The 17,543-nt window shown below is 39.0% G+C and overlaps 1 protein-coding gene across 8 annotated transcripts in view; it reads right to left on the bottom strand.

The window, feature by feature from the left end:
* The window catches only part of LOC124180502, a 168,700-nt gene that overhangs the window by 19,747 nt on the left and 131,410 nt on the right, over window positions 1–17,543 (bottom strand). For all 8 annotated transcript variants that reach the window (XM_046566104.1, XM_046566101.1, XM_046566100.1 and 5 more), the window contains 6 exons: window positions 14,241–14,379; window positions 13,593–13,657; window positions 9,728–9,979; window positions 5,845–6,150; window positions 3,123–3,417; window positions 2,013–2,158 (listed from right to left, as the gene is read on the bottom strand). In XM_046566104.1, the coding sequence (XP_046422060.1) occupies window positions 2,013–2,158; window positions 3,123–3,417; window positions 5,845–6,150; window positions 9,728–9,979; window positions 13,593–13,657; window positions 14,241–14,379 (1,203 nt within the window). The remainder of the gene's footprint in view (window positions 1–2,012; window positions 2,159–3,122; window positions 3,418–5,844; window positions 6,151–9,727; window positions 9,980–13,592; window positions 13,658–14,240; window positions 14,380–17,543) is intronic.

Raw genomic sequence — 17,543 nt, 5'->3', positions numbered from 1 at the left:
TCAGAATAACCTTTATATAAGTAAATATGTACAGTCATTGTCACATAATTCGTATAGAATCGAGACTCGCATTTTGTTCCGGACCGAAAACAAGTTAGTCGGTTAGTTGAGGCATTAATGAATATGAGTGTACAAGGGTCTTGAAAATGCTCGTCGATTTATCGCAACGTCGTATATCGAAATATAAAGCAAAATGAAAAATTGAAAGAAAAAAAATCCAAAAAAAAAAGGTACGGTATCTAAATGAGAAAATTGCGGATCAGCCAATCACGGGCTTACGGTATTAAATTCCTATTTAAAAGTTGAAATAATCCACGGATTACGGGAACGGCAGGTACCATGATGCATATACTATAGGTATGTATTGTAGCTATATGTATACATATATATATATATATATATATATAGAAGCGACCGAGGGAGTAGCTGCTGTCACGAAAGAGTAACTCGGGGTTCAGCCGCGTCGCTTTAGGTGGGGGCGGTTAAGATATTAAAAGTTTGGGAAAAGGGATCCATGGTCCAGGGTTGCGCGGGCGGCGGCTGTGCCGCAGGAGTAAGTCTCTAAGTCTTTTTCTTCTTTATTTACTTTATTTTCTTATACCTTCGTTCTTCTTCTTTTCTTTTTCTTCCTTGTTTTTTTTTCTATTTTATTTCTTCCCCTCCCTCAGCCCCCGCTTAGTTATATACCGCGAGGCGTAGGTCGATTGCCGGAAACTGAAACTAACTTCCGGTGAAGTAAAGCGTCGAACCGGACGGACCATAGCCGCCGCCGCCGCCGCGTGGTGGATCAAACCGAATCCAATAACTCCCCTGGGATTACAACTCAGTTCGTTCGTCCCGCGGGCCACAGCGCCCTCTTTTACTCCCCTTCACCTCTCACCTTCTTCCTTTCCGTTTTTCTCACTTCTTACTCTCCGTTCTTCTCTAGCTTCGGGACTTTCGTATATCGATGCTTTGTCAGCCGCCCCGTCAGGGAACACGCGACCCTCCCACCACCCCTTTTTACCCCCCCCCCCTCCCCCCGCCCCCCCTCCCCCCGCCCCCCCTGCAACCCCTTTCGTCGGAAGTGAAGGAGTTCATTTCACGTCTATGTAAACACATAGATATATAGATGGTAGGTGTGTGTGTGTGTGTGTGTGTATGGCTATATTGTTTGTTAACCCATAATACTCTTTCATGTAATGCCTGCATCCAGAGAGTATGGAGGAGAAGAAATAGAACCAGGACGGTGGCATTGTGACAAATTGTTCTCGCTTGCCGGACGAAATTTACAACGGGAGCGTGTCCATTAAATGTTTGGTTTTTGCAGGAATCTGTGTGTATGTGAGTGGAGTGTTGCACGGAAAAAAACAATTCGCTAGACCAGCAAATTTTAGTGTTAATATAGCCAGAGTAAGAATTTCAACTGTCGAAGCAGAAATTTTCACTGCAAAGCAAAGGCTTTTCAAGCATAGTCAAGTGGAGTTACAATGTGGAAAGCCCGTTAGTTGAGCTTGCAAAATTTCAGCTGGCCCGGTGAGGCATTTTTTTTTTTTTTTGTAGATCCCCAAAATCAACAACGTTCTATCAGGCTCTTAATGCAGGTAGATACTTATTGTAAGGGTGGTCCCGCAACAGCTGGCTTTAATTATACGTTCGTGTTTGTTGCGTACAATTATTTACGGTTTTGGTAAAATCGATTCCGATTAATGTATTCGAAAAGTGTTGGGAAAATGTCATATTTGTCGAATGAAATCCACACGAATTATTCAATAAAATAATATACGTGATGATATTCATTCATATTCTGAATATTGGAGAAAATTTATGTTTTGTAGTACAATAAAATCCGCACCGAGTGTACAGAAGAGAAAAATTTAATCAGTCGATTAGTAAAATTATATATAAATTCCTATATCCGACGAATTTTTCCTATAGAAACAAAAAAATTATCTTCCATGCACGCCATTTTCTTGGATTAATGTCACATTATACAGCGTGGCATTATATATTACAGTATGCGATATACTCACTGACAAGAGTGATGTAGGGGGTGTTCTGGGGGATGTAGTGAGGCGGGCTGCAGGCCTCTTCCGGTCTGGCGACCGTGTTTCCAGTCTGCACTTCTACCACGTGACCGTCCCTTCTATAGAAAGTCATGCACATGTAACCGCTGCGGCTGAAATGTTAAAATTGAACGGTGACCTATTAAACTTGTGTAAAGAAATCATACTAATTATGCGTACAGTAGGTTTACATATAAAAATGTAAAATAATAACAGGGTAGAAATGGTGGAACTAATGAGGAATGACGGAATAGGGAGACCGGAAATGTGAGACACGAATTGAACAATGGAATACGAAGAATAGTGGAACAGGAGGGGAACGGTGGAATAGGGGAGAAATGGTGGTGATAGAAGGGAACGGTGGAACAGGAGAGGAATATTGAAGCAGGAATCAAACCACGGAATAAGTGGAATGGCGGATTTGGAGAGGAACGATGGAGTAAAAAACGAATGCGGAACAGTAAAGAGATCGTGGAATATAAATAATATTCATTACGAACTCATCTTCATTATATATTTCGCTACCTAAACTCATCTGAAAATGAACCAATAATATCCTGACTATTGGCACTTGAAAGAAAATTGCAATACCTATAATAGTCAACTACAACCTTGTGATATCTACAAAATTATAACTTTCCACGTCTGAATGACGCTGTTTTTATCAATTTTAACCCTTGTTCTATGTATATATGCTGGGCCTAAACGTGGAAGCAAACCACCTCGGCACCTACCAACCAGGGGTTACAATTTCGTCCGTGGGATAGCAAATTGCAACTCCGGTAGCCTATCTGCAGGCGCTGAGGTGACTTCCACGTTTAGGCCCGATATATATTCAATGTACGTAAATAAGTTACACTAGTTACAGGTACAGTAGGTATATAAAATAATGGTTAATTGAAGAACCAGCTATCACATTATATAGTGAGAAAACGTTGAATAAATTAGGAAAAAAAATATTCAACGCACTTTGCTCGAAATCCTATAAAACGTGATTAATCGACCTGATGCTGTGAATTCTGCAATTTTAATCTATCTTTCCATCCTCTCGTTTGAATAATAATCGTCGAGCCTCACCATCCGACGGTGAAGTGCGCCACGATCATCGCCATCGTTTGTCCAGGATTCGATTGTTTGATAACGTTGCAGAGGATCTTGAAGTCCTGCTCGTCTTGTCCTCCAGGAACCTCTTGACCCTCCGCAGCCCCGTTTTCGTACCGGATCGTCGACGAGTTTGACCTCATTGTATGAAGCGAGGCATTCCGCGGATGGAAGGTGTAAGATCGCGTCAAGTCCAAGGTGTGCCAAGTCAGGCCTCCGGCTGTGTGTCCGCTTAGCCAGCTGGGAAATCTACATTTTCCTGGGGATGGGGCTGGAACAGAAAAAGAGGCTCGATTCAAGCTATTTTCATCGATTACAAACCCTCCAATATCATTCATTTCCAAGAGAAAAATAAAAATAAACTCTCCTTCCCATTATTATGTGAAATTATAATAGATCCTTTGTAAATTTGCTCAAAATTATACGAGAAAAAGCGATGAAATTTTTATTTGTAACAGTCACTCTACTGTAAGATATTATGTGAAAAGAGCGCAGACTTTTCGGTTTGGAAAAACCAACTGAAGGATGTGAGGAAAATTACAGACTGGGAAGTGAGAAGAGCAAATTAATATTTAAATGTTTTGAAGTTACACGCGAATGTGACAAACGTCACTTGTCGCCATTACTGGATATTCTGCGTACCTATGGTGCCAATAAGAAAAACCAAACAGAAAAAACTGGACGATCACGTACTATTCGTGGGATTTCCAAAGGAAAATATTTCACCTGCACGGTTGGCTCAGAGACTGCAGATTAACGCGTTGTTATTTCGGGTAATGAACGGGAATTTTTTCACCTGTACAAGAACACGAGGATTTCAGTTTTAGACATTTCTGATATTTAACAGAACGTTGCAAAAACACGCTATCTATGTTTACTATAGTAGAACGCGATCAGTTTTTAACGTTTTAAAATTTTCGGTGAATATTTCTGGACTTTGTAGTAACAAAATTAGACGAAGAAAAAAAATATCGATAAAAAAATGAAAAATTGTTCGAGGTCCGTGGATAGAGAAATTCTGTTAGCTCGAGTGAATTATCACATGTATAATTTCTCGTCAAAGTTTGAAATTTTTGGACTGATGAAATTTCCGAAAATTTTTTGACTCCCGTAAAGTGATTACAGTTATACTAATATTCGCGTTATTCCAATCTGAAGCAATTCGCAGCTGTTATTCATAAATAATATCGGTACACGCGTACTTTCGTCCCATTCTCGTGTGTACCTACACCTTAACCATAGATATATATGTATGTATGTATGTATGTATGTATATATGTACAACACAGTTATGGTTATAAATGACATAAATGGAGTTCCGTTTGTGAAAAGAGAGAGAAAAAAAAGAAAAAAACAAACACAAAATAAAGAAGGGAGAAATTAATAACGGCAAAATTCGAAGGCACATGTGTATATATCGTTATTCGTTGTCGCTGAATAGAGAAACGCGAAGCGAGGCCCATTAGTGTCACGTTTTTCAGAAAATATATTATCGCTTTTCTCAATAACAGCCGCGCGTTCGTTCCGCCAACGTCCGTGCGTTATATCGCATGCCCATGGTTGCGTTGCGAAATAAAAAACTTAATGAAAATAAATAAACTGCCCCACATTCGTTGAACTTTTCCGTAAGCTATACCGTACCAGAAATTTATTTCTTTGTTTGTTATTTTTTGTTCGAATCAGCAAAATCTATCGAGATTAGAAAAATCGAAGTGAGACATTATACACGTATTACGAGTGAGTATTTCTACTGCAAAGCGTGACTGTGTAAAATAGTCATGGTTCAGAGAAGATTTTCCTATTTCATTATGTATTATAGTATACCTATGCTTTTTTTTTGCGTTTGCTAAAACATTGTCAAAGCTATCAATCTCGATGCATTATGAGTGTTATGGATTGGCTGCACGCATAGCGGACAAATCGTTGATGGAATTTTCCCGTCCTCCTCTTGGCGGTATAATCCCATTTTCATTGTAATTAAATCACATGACGCAACGAAGTATTTCAGATACAGAGTGAAAATATTTGGGTCAACAAAGCGGCGTTGTTGATGTCGTTTTTTTTTTATTATTTGCTTTTTCCTCTCTCTTACTCTCGCTTTCTCTCTTTCATTGTTTAAAAATTTCGCGATAGTTCCGCGCTTTGAACGAAAACGCCCGTAGTGTATTTTTTTGGTCGGTTAAATAATTCCAAAGTTTCAACTTTCATGACACATCCGTTATTAAAACTGTCACCGCATATAACATCTACATATATATTGGATTATCTATAACACAGGGTAAATCCAAACTAATATATGCAATTTGAGATATATTTTATCGGAATCCGACTGCATTTAGATAACTGAGAGGTACGTCTTACCAATTGACGTTTTTCTCATTGATCACGATTGGCCGAACCCTTGATCGGCAAGATGTATCATGCATTGCATAAACACAGGCGGATCTCGGTAACGTGTATCCTGAATTGCATAAATGCAGGCGTATGACGTTTAAAATGTACCCTGATTTGCATAAATGAAGGCGTATTTCGGTCGAATGTACCTTGAATTGCATAGTCGCAGGCGCATTCTACAAAATATGCCTCGATTTGCATAAACGCAGGCGGATTCATCTTGTGCTGCATGTGACGTAACATTTGGCCGAAAAAATTGACTTGGGAATTCGTTTTTCCAGGAATAAAAATATTCGTGTCTCACCTTTCCTCAGCGTCATCGACCGCGAGCCTTCCATTGTGCTGAAGAGGCCGTTGCAGGTCGCGTCGTCACTCTGTGCAACCCGATAAATTTCTGGGGCTCCATCGGGAATCGGCCCTCCGGGCAATGGGACGTCCTGGTCGAGACCCAGGCTGGCTCGATTCAGACCTCCGATCGACTGACTCACTCTTTCGTAGACGAAGCAGCGATAGCGGTCCTCGTTGTTCGACGCGTGTCGGTGGTGAAGGCGACCCACGAGGTATCGGCTGCTACCTTCCTTCCAGGTCGCCAGACACTCCAGCTCCTCGACTGTAGAGGAAAGAGGGAAGTCGAAATTTCACTTTTGGTTTTTTGTTTGTCGTACGGAACATTCTCCGTGCATTACAGGTTCACTTTATACAAAGTGGTTTTGGTCGTTCTCAACGAAATTTGTGAAATCTTAACACTTCATTGGAAATTATATTTTTTTGACTTATCAAATTTAAAAAAATTAACTGTTTAGAAGGACCCTTAACTTTTAAGTATCAAAAAAGTGTAGGATCGGAAGGGTTTCAAAAGTTTTATCCACCTGTTTTTCCGATACGTTCTTGGCTGTCTACATTATTCAAAATACTTGATTCATTTTTCACCCAAAAGTTGTCAAAAACTTCCTCAAACATTTAGCTAAATTTTCGCGAATACTTTGCAGAGTTTAGAATGAAATTTTTAACGTTGCGACTGCAATGATTTGAAATTGCATACGAAAGGAACAAAACAAAGACGTGATCGATAAAATGATCAAATTTTCAAACCGCTCGAAAACATCTGAATTTGTGTACTTGCTGAGATGAAAAGAATTCATAATCTGTGCTTGGACGTTTTCGAATAATTTGGAAAATTAAAATCATTTTCTCGATTGATTATACATGCATTATAATTTTTTCTCACTCAATCACTGTAGATGGAAATTTTTTAAATAATAATAAAAAGGTTTTTGAAAAAAAAAAGAAATATCTCGCCCAGTTGACGAAGAACGTTTCGTATATTATACATATGTACGTATGTATAAATTTTTTTTTTCATGTGGTGTGCAACTTTTTTGCAGATACCGCGAAATTACCGCACATGTGGCTCATCCTCGAAGCGCAGGGCCGAGTATTGGTCGAGTTGTTAACTACCGGCGAAGCGAGCTCGCTCGTTAATTTTTTAATTGCGTACGACCGACTGAAGGGCGTCGCCTCTGCTTTCAACGCTCTTACTCGCTTTATTAACCGTGATAATCGGGTATACGACTCGATGCGAAACTCGCCGTTGGCACAACATATTTTGTATAACTAGGTATGTTCAATGAATGATATCGTCTTCCGGATGAGAGAAAGATGACGAAAAATTTACGGTGAAAAAAAATCGAAAAAGATACTTTGAACCCGTAGGTTCAAATGAAAAATTGAATTTAAATTTCATGCACAGAACGAAAGATGATTCTTTTCTATTTCTCGGTTGTTTAATCTTGGAAATCGTACTAATTATGTTTCCTTGTTTGCGATTTTATTTTTCTTTTCTCACCATTATCCCTTAAGATGTTGGAAAACAGTTTTTCCAACTGTTACATCAAAAGCTTGAGGAAATGTTTTTGCTCCTTGTTGAGTAAGAATAAATTACTTAGATCATAGAATTTAACTATAGGTGAATTAGACTTTGAATAACGTAGTAGAAAAGTTGAGGAAGAAAAAAACACTGCACCGATTAGACTCCTTGTTTTCGGAAATCCGAACCGCAACTTGCGCTTGACTCGGAAGAAAAATTTTTCTGGATCTGTTTCAGACAGAAAAGATTTTATTTGAATACGAATACCTGCTTAATGTTTGACTTGGCGTAAACGGAGAAATTTTACTTGAATCGATCGAAATTTATTCCAATCCAATAAATTTTTATTTCGGGCGTGAAAATTTTCCAACATCTGTCTGGAATTATAGTCTACGAGTTGTAATATAGTGAAGTTTTGAGGAGTGCACAGCAGGAAGCAGCCGCTGACCAAGAAGTCGAGGAATTCGCGCGAGATCCGCGTCGGCGTCGGTTAAGTCGAGGTGAATAATGTAGTTTAGTTCTCGTCCCGTGAATAACGCGAATTAGGTACGTAGTTACACGCGTAGTTGGTAGCATAGTTACATCTAGTTACGTTTAGCAGCATTCTGAGCACCCCAGACTTTCCGCCCAGCTAATGTTTCCCCCCATTCCTGCATTTGACCGTTGCTGCAGCAGGATATCGTGCCACCCCGTACCAACCGTTAACCGTCTCAAATTAGCGAAACTTCTCTTCCAGATTCTCCCCTCGTCGTTTTCGACTTACTACCGCTTCGGTGTTTCGCCGAGTGATCGCTGAACCTTAACTTTTATACGACGAGACATTAAACACCCCGAGTTTTCTGTGAAACTCGTCGCTCAACGCCGGCTGATAGGCAACGAACTCTACGTTTCGTATCGTGCGTATATCGGAATGCAGGCGTGGTTGCCTATCTACAGACGTGGTTGCCTATCTGCAGGCGCGGCTGCCTATCTGCAGGCGGTGAGTTTCACGCAAGATCTCCGATCTAAGTCGGAATTTTTATGCTGGAAAAAACCGTGAATTGGTGTTTTCCGCGTTAAAAAGATGTGAGTTTTTCACGCCGGAGCTGTTGGCAGAATCGTTTATCAATCGCATTTGATCGTTTAATGATCTTGCAATTATTCTCCTCGTCCTGCAGGGCGGACGAAATTGGGGCGAGATTTTATCTATCGGTCCCGAGCTTGTTGAGCCGAAGTATTTCCGCGGCTGGTCGTTTCGAGCTGTTACAGAGAAAGAGAGAGAGAGAGATACAGAGAGAGAGTTGCGGACATCTCGGATTCCCGTGCGGTCAGACTCGTGCGATCAGTTATCTAAATTGCATCTCGTAGATGTCGGCGGGGGAAAAAAGAGGACCAGTTTTACCCGGTTTACCTCGGGGTTCTTGCGGACCACCCCGCATACGGCCAATTTGGAATTCTCGCCTCGAATCGAACAGGAATAGAAATTCCTCTCTTCAAGGTGCGAGACCCAGCAAAAAACTCGATCGTGAGAAATCGACAGAAAATGAGCGCTTACTCTCCCTTCTCTATTTTCACTACGCTCACACCATATCCGCCAAACTTTTCCCTTCCTCGCTCAGAGCTTGCGGAGGAGAAACAAAAAATCGTAATAGAACTATAGAACGAACAGAAAAGCCCAGATACCGTGGAAGAAACTGATGCATAAAAAAAATTATCGAACAATAGAGTGAAATGTTTTTCAATCGATTGTCTATAAACAAGTAACACTAAATTGTATACCGAGAGAAATTTTTATATTATTATTTTATATTATTTTCATTTTTTACCACAATCGAAAAATATAGTTCTACCACTACCAGAAATTCTAGTATCCGTTACTACTCTTTCTCGTTACGATCACTGTTACTATATTTTCTTGCAACTGTTGCAAAAATGTAACGCTCGTGCAACGATAAATTGACGATAAAGTCTTATTAAACTAAAAAAGCAGAGCAGGCCTCAGAAACTGATTTTGCCTCGCAATAACCAAAAAAGTATCGACAATAGCGCAAAATGTTTAGGCGTACCTCGTTTCTCGTAATCCCAACAATATTTAAACAGTGTTTTTTAACGATACCTGTTTTACTCAATTTTGTCTAGCTACTGTAAGAAATGAAATTTTTCTCAGCGCAGTAGCATTCTCTGGAAAATTCAAATCCCCTTTCAAGTTTCGACTACCCAATGTTTTGGTAACCGGAAGCCGAGAGATATTTTAAGTAAAATTACGTCGCGTCTATCGAATCGTTGGTTTCCCTCTCAAATTTGATTTTCCGAAAGGCGACGAAAGCACGCCAAAGCATACCTGCGCTTTCCGAGGCCGGGATGTCCGGGCAGGCTTGATACCGGAAGAGAAGTCTGCTGTCCTCGGTGCAGGTGTCGACGTTGCTCTGGGGGCTTGAACAAGTTTCGTGACCTCTGTTGTAGGAGAAGGTCATGGGCCCTCGAAAAGGGCAGGGCACTGCCTGCGCATCCTCGCGAAACATCGAGAAGAGCAGCGCGTCTCCTGTTATGTAAGAGCACAAGGACGCCAGGGAATTCCTACCGTGGCAAAACGCTGAAATGAGAATAACACAGTTGCTTTCATACCTCGCTCACGTATATATGTCATAAATTTTCACAAAACATACTATATATATATATATATATATATACATACATACTATGTGGGTATATAAATATACTGTACAATGGAAACGTTTGCTCTGTGTTTCGTTATTATTATCACGATCAAGATAATAAAAATAATTGAGTAGCATTATTACACGGGCGTTACTGAAATAGAACGTCCCGTGATATTTCTTTTTTCGAAAAAACTTCATTGGTTTATTCGATAACTCATTTCTTCCGCAGGGTGAACGATAATTACAATGTTTATTTTAACAAGCCGTGAAAAAACAATCGGAACAATGAAGTTTTAAATACACAGTTACGGAGGATTTCAACGTTTCGTTTTTGTACAGATTTGAGGCGGTGAAGAAGATTTCGAAACGAAGTTTTATCCGACGCAGCCTGTAATTTAGTGTCGTGGGAATTAATCGAGAAGACTTGAGAAATTTTGAAACGCGTGTACAGAACGTTTTGTTTATTTTTTTTTTTTTACGATATTTGGTCAAACAAATGCAAGTACCGAATAACTTCCGTGTTTAGCTGAAGGTGATCGTTGTATTCTCTCTCAAAACGAAAAAAAGGAGAAAAAGTTATGATCTCATTATAAAATCCTTTCGCAATTTAGAACATTAAAAATTCTCGCAGTGAATACAATTAAGAAACAAAGCGTATCGAAATTACGTTTTGAATAGCCTACGAAAATTCGTTTAATTCGTACGAGTCAAATTCTGGTATTGTTTCGAAAAAGCGATCATTTCATTTTATCGCTGAAAAATCAAATGATAATTCCTTCGTATTATACTGAACGCTGTAATTACTCTCGCATCTTTAAAAGTCTGATTCCCATTCAAAAATCCTCTGTAATCGATCGTACGTCGATTTTAAAATTGAAAAAGGAAAAGCTAAATAAAACAAAAAACAAAAAAAAATTGTTTCGTCGGAGCGTTTCAACGTCCGACGCATCGTGTACAATTTTTGTATGCACGATATTACATGCGCATCGTGCGTGCGATGCATCCGTGAATTCCGTAGGGAATGGAAGGGCGATACAAGAACATCGTGTAAGAGCGATGTAATTTAAAAACTATTAGTATACACCGTGTCGGTGAAAAAGCACAATATTATGTCCCCCCCCTCTTTCCACCCTGCCGACGTTGCATCGGCGACGTATTCTACGGACACGAATCCACCCCCTTTTCCCACCCCCTCAGCCGCGGTGGCTGCGGTGCGACACTATGCAGATTAAAATTCGATAAAAACACCCGACTTTGACAAATCGTCGAAAAATGCAGGCCAGAGGTGGAAACCGCGTTCGCTTCGTTTCTGTACTCGGTTGGTTTTATACATCTGCTGCTCCCTACATCTGCGTCGCAGTTATTTTTTTTACTAAATTCACCTTGCAATATCTCCTTGGTATGGGAATGAAGAAAAAATTGATAAATAAAATTGGAAGGAATGTAAATACAATTAAACGAGAAAGAATAACGGTAATCGGCAATGAAAAAGTAAATTTGCGCCAGTTTTGTTAATTTTTTTGTTTTTGTTTCATCGAAATATGCTTGTCAAATATATAATGCTTTGTAATTCGATTCAACGTCTTCGCGTCGTTGCGAAGAATTCATCCGATGTAATAATTAATTCGACAATATCGTTTGCTCCATGTTGAATTATTGCATGATTGTAACAGTCGTGAATTTTCATTGAAAAAGATGAATAGAAAAGTTTAGCGCTGGCTTTTCGTTATTAAAAGTTGTAATTTTATACGCTGCACCGAATTCACTTCCTTCGATCTTCGATACATTTTAATTAATCGTTTATTACAATTTTTATTTTTTCTTAGATCGAAGCGGACGTCAATCTTTTTCAACTCACTTTTCCTTGTCCATAACATATTTTCGCATCGATCAGGTTTATATAAACGGCAGAGAAAAAGAAAAAAAAAAAAAAAACTCCAGCCATTAATTAATTTACAATTTCGTACAGCATAATTATCATTATAAACTTGTAAAAAGCAGCAAACCATCAAACAAGATTTTTTTTGCAAGTGTACATTATACCGTACAAGCATAAAAAAAATTTACTCCAAAATCTCATTTCCCATTTTATTGCTACGGTATATTTCTGGAATAACAATTATCATTGGATAATTACTTCGAAATTGAATCGCGTTCATTTTCGTTAAAATTCGAACGTATATGATAAGTTTCCAAGTGTAAACCGGCGTCGTGTAAATAATTGAAAAAATCCCGAGGCTCGTTTATCGCGCGGCAGGTTTTCGCATGCGCGTGTGTATATACATATATTCATATATATATATATATATGTATATACACGTGCCTATATGTTAAAGGTTCGCGGTTTTTGCGGCCAGCGTATTACTGCACACATCCCGGAACCGCGCGCGGTTTTTCTCTATCAAAACTGGGTAGAAAAACCGACGTCGGGCAGCTTATATCAGAGGGTGGATTTTTCCCTGGTATGTAATTCGTTACATTATTCCGTGTTATGTACACGTGAGATTTTGTTTGCAGGAAGCAGCATATTACGCACGTAAAGGGAAAAACTGATTGCTCCCTTCGGAATGAAATTAAACGCCCGTTATCCTTTCACGCTTTGCCCTTTGCAGGATATTCCCCCCCCCCCGCCCTTCCATCCTTCAGCCGTCAAATTTGCTCGTTCCAATCCTGACGCGCCCTTCGGACTTTCACCCTGCATTCGTAATCACGCTTCGACATTGTTTTTTTTTAACAATATACCGATGCAACACGGTTTTCAAGGGATGGAAATGGGAGCGGGAATCTCTGCTGCTGAATTTTGATACCAGTTTGCCGCCACTCGATGGACAATTTACACGGATTGATTGATTTCGGTGTCGTTATAGTCGTGGGGCGGGGTTGAAGTTCCGAATTTTAAGAGTTCCGAAAGCGCCTGAGTCAGAATTATTTGACGGTGAAACTTGGAAGTAATGAAATTGAACTTTGAAGAAACAACAAGGATTCGAATGGTCGAAAGCTAATGGCTCAAAGTTGCGGAATGCAAGATTTCGAAAATTCAAGTTACGATAGAGAAAAATTTTGAAAAATAAAGTTTCGTTGGAGCGAAATTCCGAAAATTGAAATATACTCGCACAGCGTAGTTTGCTCAACGAGTGGGTGGGTAAAGTCAGAAAAATCAAATATCTAAACGACCAGGATTACGAACGCAAATATACCGAAAATCCAAAACAAAGAAAGATCAAAGTGGTGAAATTTCACCAAGCCAGAAATTCACACAACCGAAAATCTTCGATCATTCGGAATTTCGATGTTTCAGATTTTTAAACTTTCTCACTTTCGCAATTTCGTAACGTTGAGCGTCGACCTCCGGAGCTTTTGAGACTTCGATGTTTCGTCAAAATTTGATTTCTTCACTTCAAGTTTAGCCACCGAATAATTTGGAATTTGGCACTTTGAGAACTTTTCAAATTCGGAATTTCAACCCCGCTCCATAGTCGAATCTTTCCCCCTGTGTCTTAATCTACTCTAATTAATCTATGTACGTTAAACTCGACTCAGACTCACTTTCTTTGTACTGCAGGACGTTCGGGTGCTTTTCGTGTATCACGACGCAGCGATAACACGATTTTCTGCAACAAAACAAAGAGCAATTTTTACTATTCCTGTAGCTTAAACGACGAATTAACAATCATTGATTATTTCTGACGAGTCAATTTTTACCGAATTATACAACTCGAGTAAATAAACTTATAAAAAATGTTATCAACTATTTCTATGAGTTTCGAACGAAATTAGAACATTAATCAAACTCGATCGACTTTCGTTTCATACGTTTAGGAAAAATACTCTCTCGTTCATGGTGAACAAAATTCGTTATAAAGAAGATAAATAGATTGCAATATGTCCCGATTAATCTCCTTTTGCTAAGTATTCAAAAAATGCTTAATAAAAAAATTAGTACAACGTAATAATTAATTTCCTCTTTCCTGTAAGCCGAGAAAAAATGACTATTTCAAAATTTCCTTTCCCTATCTTCCAACGTCAGAAATCCACTTACTGAAATCAAATCAATGAACGTAAATATCTTACGCGTCATAGGTTGAACAGACAAGCGAAGAGTAATAAAGCATTCCAGACTTATCGAGCGGTTTGATTATCCGCAGTTTTCACACGAATTCCAATACCTTAAATATCGCTTAAAAATCGACTTACTCGTCGACGAGGAGGAACTTGTCACCTTCGTTGTGGAGGCAGCGTCCCTTGCTTGAAAAAATGTTCCTCGATACGGTGATGGGTTGATAAACGCCGCTTTGGAACCAGCTGCCCTCCCATCGCGACGGAAAAGTGCATTCTGTAAAATCGATACGTACAAACTATATTACACAACACAGAGACCGGAGGGTTTTAAGCCGAAGCTAAAAGCGCTGTGCATTTTTAATGGCAACGTATTGAAATCGAGAATTGCGAATTTCTTCGGGGGAATTAAATTTCCATATTGAGGTACGAAATTCGCGCGATTTTGTAAACGTTAAATTGTCACTGTTGTTATTGTACATAGTTTGGCCTGGTTTGGGTTTCAATCGAATTTCGTTCGCGTTTTCAAATATCGCCGTGATATTCCATCGTTAAACGATATTACTCCAAATATTGAATATAATTGATACCTCGGCCGCATTCGGGTATTACCTTTCAGTCTAGTTAATATCACCGTATTTTCATTACTTTCTATTGCGTCAACTCTGCGGTGACGTTTATCCACCTACAAAGGTACAAAATGTACAAAAACTGCTTCCACGAATACGAAATTGATTCGTTGCATCGCAGGTACGCCGGAAAAATAGTCTTTTCGTGACATTTTTTATCATCGTGCGAAGGGAAGGGTCTGTCGGAAAATGGTACCTGGTAAAAAATCTGAACCGATTTGTCAGCCGGATGAAAAAGTTTTAAAAAGAAAATTAGATGAAAATATTTCTAAAATGGAAATAAATTTACACATTTTTTAGATATATACGTAAACTTTGAAGAACGTGAACGTTTATTTAGAAAAAGGATGTACGTCTGATAATAAAGCATCGAAAATCAATTTATTTCCGGTATAAACGAATCGGCAATTTTTCACGCCCATTATTTGATTGTAAAATCCTTTATTATTTATACGTATATTACACTTTTAATTTACGAGCTTATAGACATATATTTCTGTTTCAGCCTTATCGGTGGTGATAAATTGAGCGATGTTGAAGAGGCCAGAGGACAAGACGTTAATCTATTCGGGGCGGTTTTAATTCTGCGGAAAAAACAAATTCCGGTATGACGGTGGCTTCGTATTACACATGGAAAAAGAGAAGGGAGGCTCCACGATTCTACTCGTCTATATTACGTATACAAACGATCCGATGTCACGCGACGAGATTCTGTGTCACAGAAGCAAACAGCGATTCCAAAGGCGAAAAATAAAGGGGTTGTAGATACGAACAACGACTCGGCGGGTGGTTTTTTTCCCCTATTGTTCTATTCTCGATCTCCGATCTTCAATCCTTACGGCTATAATTTCGGAACTACGCCATTCTTATCACCGATATTATTTTGATGACGCTGGTTGTAAAAGTCACCGCTAGAAATGCTCATGGCGATCCATTTCCCTTTGTTTATCGAAATCTTTACACGCATACCGAAAGAAAAACAAGAATATTGACCGGGCGTTGTTTTTTCACTTAAAATCATTGGTACACCTTATTCGATTTTCATTGCAGACTCGGCAATAAAACGGATTATTTTGTAGTTGAAATGAATCGCGTCTGAAGCGATAAAAAATTCATCGACATCGCTCTCGATATTTATAAATAATTGACCAGTTAAATAAAAAATTTGAAAATAATGCAGAGTACCGTTTCAGAGTTGAAAAAATGGCAGAAGAAAGAATTTTGCTACAAATTGAAAAATAGTCAGGCTCGTACGTTGATCGGTTTCACGTAAAATTCTCCGTTTACGTGAAAGAAGGAAAGAAAAAATCATACGACAAAAAAAAAAAAAAAAAAAAAAAAACCACGAATAGCCGCATGAAACGGGCGAATTTGGTAATTCCATCGTCAGCCACTTGCGTGCGTGTGACAGAAATTCGAGTCATCGATCGTCTGCACGAATGCTGCAGGGCGACATATTTTTGCAATCAAAATCCTCCCCCTTCCATCCCTTAACCGAATTTCTCGTCTCTTTTCCGGGATGCGGTTGCCGCTGCAATAGGCGGGCGAAAATCGGGAAACTCACGATTTGATCTCTTCCTTCGGGATCTGTAGCGACGAGGCGAGGCGAAAACGCTCCGGGGCCTCGTTACAAGGAAATTTGTAACCGCGACACGCGAATCTCACGCACTAGCTTCGAGGATCATCGAGGGACCGAAGGACCTTCCGAACCGCGATCCTAACCGCAAACGTATCCTGGCTTCCGTATCTTCGAACCCTCGACGATTCCTCCCGATTTTCGAGTGCCACCCTCGACGAGGGGTTGGCTAATTGAAATCTTCCTCCTTATTTTTTTCCTCGTTTTTCACCCATACTTCCAGGAGTACGGAGGTATTTTTTGTCTATCGATAGATCTGCGTGGAAACGACATTTTACCACGTGCTTGCAACAAAGCTTGCAAAAAATTCCGAACAAAGATTATCTTAGGTGATGAAATATCGATACGCGAGAGAAAAATTGTTTGAATTGATTTTTTGGACATGCTTAAAAATATTCTAAACGGTTCTACATTTGTCATTGTCACTGAAATTCTGTTTTCTTTTCGTTTTTTTTTTTTTTTTTTTTTTTTTTTCCTCAACAGACGTTTGTCTTATTTTGAAAGAATCAGCTCATAGTTATGAACAGTCGAAACTTCTTCTGTCAGTTGAAACGAAGCTAATCCCTCCTCAATGTTTTAGACCGAAAAAGTTGACGAATCGAAAAATCTTGTGCAGAAGCTGCATGCTTCTTCACGGCTTGAATTTCATAAAACTTGACAAATACTTCGTCAAATTTTTTTAGTATTCTAAAGATATTATACACAAGTTTACCGAAATTTTATACATGGAATAAAAATGATGAGTAATTTTGCATAAAATGAAATTTTTTTTTGCTTATTTAGCTTCTACTGACCAATTGTCTAGCTGTAGGTAAGAATAATAAAAATAATGAAAATTCTATACCGATGAAAAGATATATTCAATATATACATATACTATGAGTATCGAATATCGTAAAATTTTTCTTCGTCTTATTAGCGATATATCTGCGGTGATTTATTTTTTTTTTTATTTATTCTGATCAATTAAGGTAAAAGCTCGCTGCAGTTATTTCGCGATGAGTATTAAAGTAAGCACGTCCCGTTCCGAGCGGTGAATAAATGTCATTTATATATAAATAACAAGCAGAAAAGAAGCAGACTGCAGTTCGTAATGAAAAATAGGTATAGATACGTCCGTACGAACAGCCAGACGTAAAGTTTGGTTCGAAATTTTTGATGAGAAAGAAATGGATT

The sequence above is a fragment of the Neodiprion fabricii genome, chromosome 4 (assembly GCF_021155785.1).
Source record: "Neodiprion fabricii isolate iyNeoFabr1 chromosome 4, iyNeoFabr1.1, whole genome shotgun sequence".
Taxonomy (NCBI): domain Eukaryota; kingdom Metazoa; phylum Arthropoda; class Insecta; order Hymenoptera; family Diprionidae; genus Neodiprion; species Neodiprion fabricii.
Note: the sequence above shows the minus strand (reverse complement) of the source record. Positions and strands in the feature narration are given on the sequence as shown.